The sequence below is a fragment of the Penaeus vannamei genome, chromosome 4 (genome assembly GCF_042767895.1).
Source record: "Penaeus vannamei isolate JL-2024 chromosome 4, ASM4276789v1, whole genome shotgun sequence".
Lineage (NCBI taxonomy): Eukaryota > Metazoa > Arthropoda > Malacostraca > Decapoda > Penaeidae > Penaeus > Penaeus vannamei.
Genome location: NC_091552.1, coordinates 40,605,227 through 40,617,726, shown reverse-complemented (window position 1 = coordinate 40,617,726; position 12,500 = coordinate 40,605,227). Strand labels below are relative to the sequence as shown.

The 12,500-nt window shown below is 36.1% G+C and overlaps 2 protein-coding genes across 15 annotated transcripts in view; one reads left to right on the top strand and one right to left on the bottom strand.

The window, feature by feature from the left end:
• The window catches only part of Gpdh1 (Glycerol-3-phosphate dehydrogenase 1), a 57,835-nt gene extending 54,609 nt beyond the window's left edge, over nucleotides 1-3,226 (bottom strand). For all 13 annotated transcript variants that reach the window (XR_011398551.1, XR_011398548.1, XR_011398547.1 and 10 more), the window contains exon 1: nucleotides 2,900-3,226. Coding sequence is in view for 5 of the 13 variants with exons in the window: in XM_070121069.1 (XP_069977170.1) it covers nucleotides 2,900-3,084 (185 nt within the window). In the remaining 8 variants the exon portion in view is untranslated. The remainder of the gene's footprint in view (nucleotides 1-2,899) is intronic.
• A 725-nt stretch (nucleotides 3,227-3,951) lies between these two features.
• The window catches only part of LOC113819934 (RAD52 motif-containing protein 1), a 9,683-nt gene continuing 1,134 nt past the window's right edge, over nucleotides 3,952-12,500 (top strand). The window contains exons 1-6 of one of the 2 annotated variants that reach the window (XM_027372169.2): nucleotides 3,952-4,075; nucleotides 8,501-8,596; nucleotides 9,055-9,140; nucleotides 9,373-9,592; nucleotides 10,871-11,040; nucleotides 12,092-12,236. In XM_027372169.2, the coding sequence (XP_027227970.1) occupies nucleotides 4,064-4,075; nucleotides 8,501-8,596; nucleotides 9,055-9,140; nucleotides 9,373-9,592; nucleotides 10,871-11,040; nucleotides 12,092-12,236 (729 nt within the window). In that variant the 5' untranslated portion in view covers nucleotides 3,952-4,063. Of the gene's footprint in view, nucleotides 4,076-4,163; nucleotides 4,194-8,500; nucleotides 8,597-9,054; nucleotides 9,141-9,372; nucleotides 9,593-10,870; nucleotides 11,041-12,091; nucleotides 12,237-12,500 lie in introns of those variants that run through there. The other variant, XM_070121073.1, reaches the window with a different exon arrangement.

Below are 12,500 nucleotides of genomic sequence, written 5' to 3'. Positions count from 1 at the left end.
AGGGCTCAGCCAAGGCGGACTTCAAACTGACACTTGGACATCTTGCGAAAGGTTACAAATATAACTCAAGGAAGTGTAAAAGTCACTCGCCTCAGCGAAATGACATTCAACTCGATCGAACTCTCATTATGATGCGACTTACGATTCCGCGACAAAGAAATTCAATACGCAAATGCGACATTACTTATCCGAGATTCACGCGGTGCTTTCACTTCCTCACATCCCCGTCGAGTAAGCTCTTCAGAAAAATCTATCGGCGAGACATTCCATCACGATCGCCCCTTTTTTATGCAGTCACACCTTAGGCCACGCTCTATGGCATACCTCGGGCCACACACAAACCCCGCCCACAGTGCATAGCAAACCCCTTGAAAGGAACAGAACGGCGTGTCCCCCTCTCCGTCGTGAACAAGGATACATATAAGCACCGACATCCTTCAAGCCCCCAGCGTCTGCACAAGCAAACAAGGAGAGCCAGAACCACAAGCCTAATAGAGAGAGATTCGGGCAAAAAGTTCTCTGGTGAGGGTACGCTACCCTCGGCCGCGGCCTTCACTCCCCAGCTAACGTTTGCTCACACCCACTGGGCAGCCAATCAGGGGAAGGGGTGTAAGCGCTCCCGACCACTCACAGAAGCCGACACCGCAGCCTCATGGCGGTGGGGGTAGGGAAAGGGGGGCTGGTGGCGGTACAAAAAGGCAGGCAAGCAACTGTTACCACTTATCACATCAGATCGCTGGATATCTAAACAAAGGTCTTCGGCCAAAAGACTTATCTCCTTTCATATGCATTAAAACTTCAAGATGAATGTGACTTGGCACTTTCTAAATGCCACACGCTGGGTAGCGCCCTTCCCTGATCAGATCTGGTGGAGTGACAGTGCAAGAATACGTTTACACAACCTTGAGGATGGAGGCGGCCTTTTGACAACACGGCGAGCATTGACCTTCCCACCCGATAAACATATTCCTCCTGGGACACATGCCTTCTGTTTCCCTTTCATGCCATCCCCTCTCTTTCTTTCTTTTCTCTTGGTCCCTCTTATAATTTCTTTCTCTTTAACTAACTGTTATTCTCTCTCGTTCTTTCTTATTGCCTTTCTCTTCCCTTTTTATTGCCTTTTCTTTTATTCTAATTTGCTCTCTCTCTCTTATCTTCTCTCCCTCTCATCTTTTTTCTCTCTCATTTTACTCCTTTCTCTCTCTCTCTTCCTGCTACAACTTATTTTCTACGCCCCCCCCTCTATTCCCCTGCCCCCAACCCCCTCGTTCGCTCTCACCCGGCAACACCTCGACGAGAGCCACAAGGCCTTATACCTTATACTTCCTAGACATTCGCCCTTCTATCCCCGTACGCTCTTGTTCTTTTTCTCTCCTTTCTCTTATTAGTCTCTTAAAATCCGTTCTGGCTCTCCACGTTACCTTCATTAATCTTATTAATTTCTGTGAGGATATTTTATCGAAAGTGTCAGTTCCTTGTCCTCTCCCTTCTTTCTCGCCTCGTCCATCACCCGTTCCCTTTCCGTTCTCTTCCTTCCCTCTCCTCTTCCCCTTCCCGCCTCTTCCTTTGCTCTCCTCTTCCCCTTCCCGCCTCTTCCTTTCCTCTCCTCTTCCCTTCCTCTCTTGCATATCTCGCTCACGCATTCAATCGTATATGATTAGGATAAGATTGAAATAACGTTTGCGTCCTTTCAAACAATTAACCTGCAATCTATCGATAACAGAAAATTAGGTATGCACGCGACGCCATCCACAGACTATAAAAGGGCACCTCAACGAAATTAAGTCTATATTAACCATTTCCAAGACCTAATCGTCTGCACATTCTTGTTTTGATTACGGAAAGAAAGGTAAATGTGATAGACTGATTAGCAGCCTCCCTCTATTTTTATTAGACATGAAGAATGGGGTTAATATATCTTTTTAAATCTTACCACTCATTTCATCAATCAAATCAGACGAGAAAAAAAACGTATACGCGACTTAGTAAAAGGAAAGTGCTCGACCAAGTTCTGGAGAGTGTGCAGCCTCCATTAACCAAATTATCAAACGCCACAGTTTTACATACGAGGAAAATGCCTTTACATGGACCCGCGAGCCAAGTCACGACCGGCCATGAGTTTTCAATGAGGCGCTCACCTTTAAGAATTTCAAACAGAAACCGTGGTAACTCTTCCACACTCCCAGAAAAAAAAGAAGAAAAAAAATGGGTGCTAGTGTACAGCGATCAAATTCCCCCGTGCACTTTACAGCATATCCCCAAAATTAATACAAATCAGGTACGTAATTATTGTTAATTAGAGACTAGTCATCCAATCCTCGTTCGTCTGGTACTATGCATAGCGCTTAGACCTATCGAGAAGAGAATTCCACCGATTTAGCATTGTCATACACATTCTCTAAGTGCCATTAGGCCTAATATTACCATGGGCTACGTGGTATCCTGACAGGTGTGAAAGACCATACCGCAGTAAGCTATAGACCTATTATGTGACGTGGCAGTTAATGATCATAAGTCGGTTAGTTAAAGGTAATGGAAAGGTTTAATATCCATTTGCAACAAGGAAAGAGTAAGGTTTTTTAAGTACAGCGGAATAACGTGTAAATGACACCTACGGTTAGCGAGACACTCCATAGCAGTCTGAGTCATATGTATTGATGAACTGCTCACACGAAATTGCTTAGCAACAACGAGATCATAAGGTTAATACATGAAATTCTACTTGACCATTCTGTTTGTACTAAGTCAGAGATATGTCAACTTACACATGAAATGCATGAATACATTTGTCAAGATCTGCAAACCATGCAACAATATTTTAATCTTTCTACAACAGTAAGAAACCTTTGAATCTATTCGAATTAATATTCCAATATTTCAGATATACCCAATAACTTACCAGTTTCCTGAGCCAACGATGCAGATTTTCTTAGGTTCACCCATGTTGGCTAGAAGCGAGGTTGCACGAGTGAAAAAGATCGGCAGCGAAGCGAAACGTCTTCCCTTTACACTGGCTAGGCTAAGACTGACCTTCGTGAGAGAGATTCCTGCTTTATACAAGCGAGATCCGCTGAACTGGAGCATTTAGCGAGATTTACGGGACACTAGCAAACTCAAAAAATCCTCACTTCGAATTATAATAACAGTGATATGGAATTAAGTGTCATAACATGCTTCAAAAGGGAGAGAGAGTGGAAGAGATCGCGAAAAAATTTGCTACGGGATGAGCTCAAGCAGACGACAGATTTAGCGGAACTTCCCCATTCGGTTTCTATTTGTTTATTGCTGAATTACAGGGCCATTGTTTTGTTTTTTCGTCATTCAGTGCCTTTTACAAATACTAAATATTTATTCATTCGAGTGTTTCATCCGTTGATACGGTATTCATGGAGGTTTTATTAATTTGATTAAGTGGTAACCGTTTGTTTAGGGTGTGTACGAAGGGCAAAAATATTAATCTTTCTCAGAGAAAAATAAAACAATGGGAATCTGTAATTACTTTGAAAGATCACATGGCGGTGTCATTGTAAATTGATGCGATTTCTGAATCAAACATGAAATTATTATTTATGTAATAACAAGAATGTTTCATTTATATAAAATTGCCGTCTTTGAATATGTATGTGCCTATAGAATTTAAAATCATTTAAGGAAATGATAACAATGTATTATGTAACTGTTGTCTTTCGTATCATAATATTATAATTTTGTAAAAACAAAATGTTCATTATAAGTGCAGATAATGTTTTCAAATTCCTCGAAGAATTTTCGTGATATAAACGCCCTAAACAATATTTCTTTTAGGATTTTGAATCATCCGGTAAAATGAGCAGAAATACACATCATATTAGATAATTAGTTTTATTAATCAGAAACAATGACAAGTTGTATGTTATCTGAAATAAAATCCAAGACATCGATTTCATGCCCTAAATCTTCTCATTAGTAACATAATTGTATATCCTAAAAGAAAGTTTTCGCAACGTAAACATCAAGAGTGGCAAAGAAAAACTTCAAATGATAAGGCACGATGCAGCAATAACAAAAAAAGCATTATAAGAAAATGGCAAGAACGGTAAATATATGCACACTGTCACCATTGATTTATATAGATGATGTATTAAGAGTGTACTAAGTAGCGATGTTTATGTGTGTCAATTAGATATATCCCGCGAAAAATGCTGGGCAAACAAGTTAGTTTTGATTTTTTTTTTCGTTTTTAGTTTGTTTCAGAATATTTGTGATTACTTATGTAGGCTTGCATAACCATAGGTAAATTTGGAAATGCAACCACACACCATTTATGGGGTGAATAGAATTATTTCCCCATAGCTTTTGTGGTATACCGAACAAATCTAGCACTCATTTCCTTCGCAAACGAAGCATAACTACGATATCTGTCCTGATACCTGGGGAGGGTATGATAGGCCTACATACTAGGGAATTTCGAGAAATATCGGTAGAATACTAGCATAGTATATTAACACATTTCAGGGTTGTATAGGGGGCTCCACCCCCTTAAACTCCCTTTCAGAGGGGGCTGCCGCCCTCTCTACCCCCCGCCTGGTCTACAAAATATTCACCTCATTGGTTCCAGCAGGTTAGAGCCCGGGCAAACCAGATATCTGACATGTTTTCAGTAGATATAGGGGGCTTCGTCCCCTTATACTCACTTTTAGGGGGGGCTGCCGTCCCCCACCCTGCCTGATCTGCAAAATCTTCACTTTGTATGTTCCGGCTGGAGAGAGTCCATACCCATGAAGCATCAACTCCAGACAGGCCAGGATGCGGGTCACTGGGATTGTCAGGGTATTCCAGGTCGTTGTTGGCAGGAATTGCGATAGCTTACAGTAAAGTTACGCTGCATTTTTCGTTTTGTTTTTTAATCCTTTTCCATGCACCACAAACCCACTGGTGTCTGTCATTTCTGTAATGACACGATGTCTTACAGTATTGTACTTCCACTGGCAGTACACCATGATGTAGATTTGAAAGCATGCTATGTTATTTTGTGGATATATCGCGATGAAATCGAAATAAGCATTCTCATAACCTACACACTGTCTAGCCATGATGGAACTGATTTGAATTTCAAATCAAATGAGTTTCTATTGTCACGTGATGATCAATTCTAGGTATAATTGGTTCTATTGTGTGTCTATGTTCATGTCACGTTCACGCACAAATCTAATTGGCCCATTTAATATCTATCGCATACGTCATCCGCTACAAATCCTTCTGATTTCCCGTTGCTCATAATGACTGGAGGCTTAAGGTTACTGCGGTTCCTGGAAATCGTGGGTTTTATACCCTCTATAACACCGTTGTTATCAATTTGCACAGAAAATGGTATAGAAGAAAACTCTCATGGAATGATGTGTTCTACCACATGGTAAGCTCAGATTCTGATGTGTTCTACCACATGGTAAGCTCAGATTCTGATGTGTTCTACCACATGGTAAGCTCAGATTCTTTAAATTAGATATGGGGTTGGATTTCCAACAATACCCCATTTTACATGTTTTTACTTTTGTAATGTAAAGTTTACAAGTATCTTTGAGGGGTGAGGGTATATACCATTTTGATCGGGATGATTTTGATATTGATGGATGCCTCTTACCCACTAGTACACATTGAAAATTTTAAGTGGACAGCAGGGGAGGGTATGGAAGGTACCAGCGAATATTGTAGGTAAAATATGACTAATGTATACAGAATCAGTCATTTTATTGTCTAATGTTGGGGGCTGCCTCCCAACTCTCACCCAGGAAACAAAGAGAAATTGTTAACAAGAGCTACACATCCTCTTGAGACTAAGTCCCAAAACCAGAGTATCATTTGAAACCCAGAAACCCAACCTAACCTTTCCTACCTATTATTTATTCCCTAGTCTCTGAGCTGTGATATGCAGCGGATATTTTTGCCATTTTGTAGTAAATATGAGGCCATTGCAGCTGTACCTATGTTGTTTTTAACTATATTTCTTGTGCTCTATAAGATGGTGGTGTCCATTTCCCCCTATATCTGTGCATCACTTTTGGTAACTTATACCAACCGAAAAATTCAACAGGTATTCATGGCAGGATAGGGTGTTAGATAGACTTGGTATTGAATGCTCCCACACACTGGTTGTGCGTTCTACCCTGCCAATCTTTGTTTTCCTGGGCTGGGGTTGAAGCAGCAACCCCTGATGGAGGGGTCAGAGGGGGCACAGGTCCTTGCATTAGACAATATAGTCACTGATTCTGTATAAATTATTCATATTTTAACCTGCAATTTCTCTGGTACCTTTCATACCCTCCCCTGCAATCTGGGCCAAGATTATTGCCAATAGAAGGGATTTCCGTGGCATAATTTAGATGTATTTGGATAGTAGAGAGTGAGAGTTGCAATCTGGGCCAAGATTGTTGCTAATAGAAGGGATTTCCATGGCATAATTTAGATGTATTTGGATACTAGAGAGTGAGAGGAATGCATCTGCACCAAAATTACTGTGATTGGATATTTGAAGGTATTCTGTAAAATTGCCATTTTCCTTTATCTTTGATGTGAGTGATCCTGATTCTTAATTTTGATTTTTGTAATGCATTATGGTTAATACATAATGATAAGTGACAGAGAAAGAATGTGCAAATCAGTTTATATTATTTTAAAATGTTTAAGGAAGAGAGCATTACCTAGAATGTAGCAAAGGTGGTGAAACTGGATTATGGTCCTAGAGCTTTTAAAGAGAGAGTGTCTGTTATTCTTCTCTCCTGTGATTCACATGACAAAATTATTTTGTTTGTTGGTGGCATATAATTGAACTGTTCAACATTAGATCGGCCGACAATAGTTCACTGTTCTTGATACTTCCATACAAAAGCTGCACATTACTTATTCTAATGAATTTAGTTCAATCAGTAAAATTTGATGTATACTGTCCTGATAGAGATATGGAGTATTGGGGGATCACAGATATTGATATGAAGTATGAGAGGACCATCTGTTTTTTTAAGTTGATTTTCAACTTAAGAAAAGGTGGAACAAAACAATTTTTGTAACTATTCTTTGAGGACACCAGTAGACCTAGAGTCTCAAGCATTGGCATTGAAGAGTAAGAAAGTAATATTGGGAATGGTAGATAGGGATTTTTAGCATTATAACCCTTATTTTATTTTAATTCCACAGTGGCAAAATTAGCTGACTGAATAAAATGAAGAATCAAAAGATTAATTATTTTATTTTCTTAAAAAGTCATGATTTAAAAAAGATAAAAGCCAAATGGAAATAGTTACAATTTCCAATTCCAAAATTCACCTCTGATTCTAAAGAGACAAAAATCATCTCTACTGTCTGTAATTTCTCAGAAAAATCATCACTCATTTTTTTCTTGTGTTTTGACTAAATTGTTTTTCAGAAAATTAAATTACAATTAAAAAATGCCTGTATTTCCATCACTGTTCATTTTCATTAAAAGGTATAGCCAGCTGAGATATTTTATGTCTGAACACTATACTGAATACAATTTTTGTATGAAGTAGACTCCTCAAACTGATACCCTTTTATTCTCAACTAGGCTTACATGAGAACTTGAGTCCCAAGTACTGACCCATTAGTTTTGGAATAAACAAGAATGTGAATTTGATCCATTAGTCTTCAAATTATTGCAAGGAATACAGACAAAACAGATATATGTAAAATCATTGGATGCACTCACTGTATTACAGTACAGTAGTTATAATACAATATAATAACCATTTTTTAAGCATACAAAAAATCATGATTTTGATGCGCTAACCCCTCTAATTTTGAGTAGGGGGTTAGCAACCTATGGGGAGCTTGCTGAGGGCAGAGAGTTGCAAATTCTGCAAAGAACATCTAAATATAACACTTCGAACAAGAACAAAACTGCCTTATTTAAACAAAGATGTATAAAATCATAGCCTATAAACATGCCTTACATATATCAGTTGTAATGTAAGATATCAGCCATTTTCAAAACAAACCAAAAATTCGAAGATTCCTGTGGGGTAAATTTGGTGGGATAATTTCCCCTCAATAATCCTTGAGGGGAAGTTATTAAACTATGTAGAGGTTGTAAAAGACTAAAAGTTGCAAAAACTGCAAGCAACATTTACGGCTAATCCTCCAGGGAAAGGTTGTAGATCATTCTTTTCAAATATTCTGAAATAATTTTTTTCTTTATCAAAGCCATCCCAGGATTTCCTTTATTTCTGTGTATCAATCTCTTTTTCTCTAGTTCAGGCTTTGAAAAGAAATCATACTTTAACCTTAACAGTGATCTTTAGCATAATAGATGTCCAGTTCCAATATTATTTTTAGTCTTCCTATTGTAACTATTGTAATAGTTATTTTGTCCTCTAATATATAGAGGAAGGGGAAGAGAAAAAAAGGAAAAGAGGGAAAAACTTGACGAATACAAATAGTGATTGAATGACAGAACCAGCATGTATCTTTTTTTTTAAACTTCTTATTTAAACTATCTCTTGTTTTCCAGGATATTGAAGTGATACAGATGGAAGTACCAAGGGATGATGGCCATCAAGTGTACGTTCCATCTATCATCTGGAACAAGTTGCAGGAAGAGTTAGAGGTATGTGTTTGCCAATGATTTCTTACTTCTGATCAGTGAACTATGTGTCCATGGCTTATATTTGATATTTTATACAAGAAGAACTTTTGTGTCATAGATTTTTAAACTTTTACTCTCACTACTGTATATTCAGTCTTAAAATGTATAGTATTAAATGGTGTTTTATACTCCAACCTAGTTCTTACTATATTTAAAGTTGTACAACCAGTTCTCACATTTAGTAAAAACAGTTTCCACTCTAATTCTTACTTTTATTAAGTTTGAATGTTTTTTTCTATTAGGTTGGTGTATATGAGTAGCACTATGTAGGTGATAAAAGATTACTGTAAAGTAATGAAAAAATCTTAAATGGTAAGAATAATTCCCAAAACAGCTCTGTTTAGGTTTTGTTGTGAACACCAATTGATTTTAAATTGAAAATATAAACTTGATAATTATCCCAAGATTTTTCTCCTCAGCATGAACTTGACCAAAGATTTTCAACATTTGGCCTTGTCTACCGAATTTCAGTTTTCAAGAGCAATTTTTCTACAGAAGAAGTTGTGTAAGTTGACTCTATAGTTGGGAAGAAAAGAATAAGGTTGGAATTGAACTTTAAGATTTAATTTAACTGGTAGTTATACAAAATGTCAAATACATGAAGTGATAAAGATTTTAGTGAATACAGTGACAGCTTTTAGGAGATTTTTGACATTAGCTAAAATTAAGTTTTGATTATATCATATTGAAGAGGCAAATGGATGTCATGTTAAATTTAATTTTACCTTGCATTTCAGTGGCATGGAGTGGTATGCCTATGTAATTTTCTATTCTGTCAGTGGAGCCAAAAATGCCTTAAAACAGAGTGGCAAAATAAAGGTAGGAGAGACAGAAATACAGATCAGAAAAAAACACCATTACAGACCTCACACCAAGCGAGAGCTGCCTCTCTACAAAGCCCAAGAATTGCTCACTTTTTACTTTGGCTTCAATTGTTGGTCTTCTGAAGTGGTGTATGTAAGTATGGATTTTCTGGGTCGATCTTCTGTCAGTTTATCTATGTCTTATCTGTTTTTTCATCTATCTATCTATCTATCTATATCGGGTCATTTAACATAGGAGACAATGTCTATAATTCTCCACATCTTATTCTATGTTGGGTATGAAACGGATATATATGTAAATATATATGTGTATATATATATATATATATATATATATATATATATATATATATATATATATTTATATATTTAAATATATTTGATATTTTATACTTTTATATATTTTATATTTTATATATTTTTTATATATATTGAACTGATACATATGGAAGTACCAAGGGATGATTATATATATATATATATATATATATATATATATATATATATATATATATATATATATATATATATATATATGTATATATATATGTATTTGTATATATTTTATACTTTTATATATTTTATATTTTATATATTCTATATTGAATTGATACATATGGAAGTGCCAAGGGATGACAGAGAGAGAGAGAATAAAGCATATATACATATAAATATTAAAATCGCAAAAATAAAGCAGTAAAGACGAATATGTGAATCATGATATCACTGGTAGGTTCTCTTAGTAAAGAGGTATAAGAGGTATGGGGTTGTTTGTTAGGGGAAGGGGGTTTACAAGCAGTGTATTATGAGGATTCCTATCTTATAAAAGTGTATTAATTCCCATTAAAAAAAGAACTAGAAACACTCAGAGAGTGTACACCTTAGTAAAGGCAATGAAAATGTTCACACTTGAAATATTACATGAAAATCACTTTTTTAGCAAAGATAATAAAGGTAATAATAATGATAATAGTTACTGATGTAATCATTAAAAAAAATTCCTGAATCCTGATCCTGATCTAGATGACCACCAAAATTTAATGACTTTTAAGTTAGGCTAAGACACACCTTTGGTAAAAAAATCATAAAAATCTGTTCATAACTTTCTGAGTTATTTGCTAACCAAACAAGTAACAAGTAGACCAATGCTACCTGAAACATAACCTCCTAAGTTATGTAAAAGAGAATGAAAAGAAGAGACATTAGGCAAATGGACAAACAGACAGGCATACAAAGAGAGCTGATGTGTATGCATATTTTTGTGTATTTTTCATGAAAAAAGAAACTAAATTAGATAGGGGTAGTGGCAAAAAGTATCCATTTTTCAAGGCCAGCCTTAGTTGAAGCTAAGGCTAGATGACCAAAATCTCAAGATAAACAAATCCATTATATTCCTTTTATTTTCCCCTAGATGGAAAGAGAACCAGAGGGAGAGTCACCCGATCACTTTAGATATGCATGTATGGTGCGAGTCAAGATGCCAAAAGAGAATCTTTGTAGTGAAGGGCTGGGCGTCGCAGAAGTACCCTTCTCTCCCACTGCTCCTTCATCTAGAGGGATTGCTCATATGACTGCCAGACGGTAAGTGGTTCTGTATTTCACATTCTTTTATTCTTTAGATTGTATCACTTATGCCATCTAAAAGATATGCATTAAGATCTAATGAGGGAAAATGGAATGTATTTCATATTTTCCTTTAAATTACATTAGGTGACCTTAGATAAAGGAAATTGTGCCACTGGCTTATGAATTCAAAGAACAAGAAACTATATATGAATAATTATATTTGTGAGAGAAGTATTACATGTTTTAGCAATAGTTCTTAGTATCTCAGGTACTCATTATTTTCCATATTTTTATAGTGTTAGAAAATATGTAGAAAAAATATGATTTATGGTTGCCCTTATATTGGCAAACACTGATGTTTCATTTATCTATACAAGTACATGATATGCAGTGTGCATCTTTTCCCAGTTCCACCCTGACTATTTAATTGATCACATTAGCACTTTTTTGTAGTGCTCAATTTCTAACCCTTGTCTAGCACTATCTCAGTATCTCTCATGTTTATTTCATCTCCACTTTTATTATGTAAAGATAAAACATTGGAGGATCAGGCTTTTCTAAGGAAGCTAGGGATCTTTTTAAAACAGTGCACCAAATTAGAAAAAAGAGGCATTTGTAGACATATTGGTTTTATGCTGTTAGTTAGATCCAAGAGGTGTGTATCAGTCTGGATATATCAAAACTAATATTGGAAACACCCCTTTTAAAGAAGGATATGGGAACAATATGAGAGCATAAGTTGCAGATTAGGAGAGAATAACAACTTTGTGTTTAGATAATAGAACTGTCAATGACAAATTAAATGCTTAAGAAATTATAAGCATTTCTGGTATCTACAAATTCAGTCAATATTAAGATATTATAATCAACAGTAAAGCAGTAATTGTGTTATACTTATTATATTGTTGATTATTTATAATGCATGTGTGAGAAATTAAATGTTTGATTATAATGGAAATCAGCTGATAATTCTTATTCTCAAGAGAATTTGTTACTATCTGATGAGATTTGTATTTTTAATAGTTTACTGTAGTATAATCTTTAGCTGTCATTGTTTTTTTTTCAGATTTGCCTACCAGTCTGCAATGAAGACAGCCTTTTCCAAGTTCGTTATCATTATACTAGGAAATGGTAAAATTACTGTTGAGGTAGACACAACACAGGAAGATATTTATGTCTATGACCCTGCATGGGATAATCCTGTTGTAAAGGTAAACTTGTACCGTTATTTTAAGAAAAAAAATTTCACCCATGCCTTTTTTACATGCAAAGTAGTAACTGTATCTACCATGTAACCATGTTATAGCAAACTAATGAATGGTATGTACATTTTGGTTATGGTAGGTTCAGCCTGAAAATATTTCCTTTTTGCCTGTTTTTAACCCATTGTTGCTGGGTACATACACTGTCTACTGCAGTTCTGTTTTGTTAATTTTAATTGAATTTAAATGGCTTCATACACACTTAGTCACCAT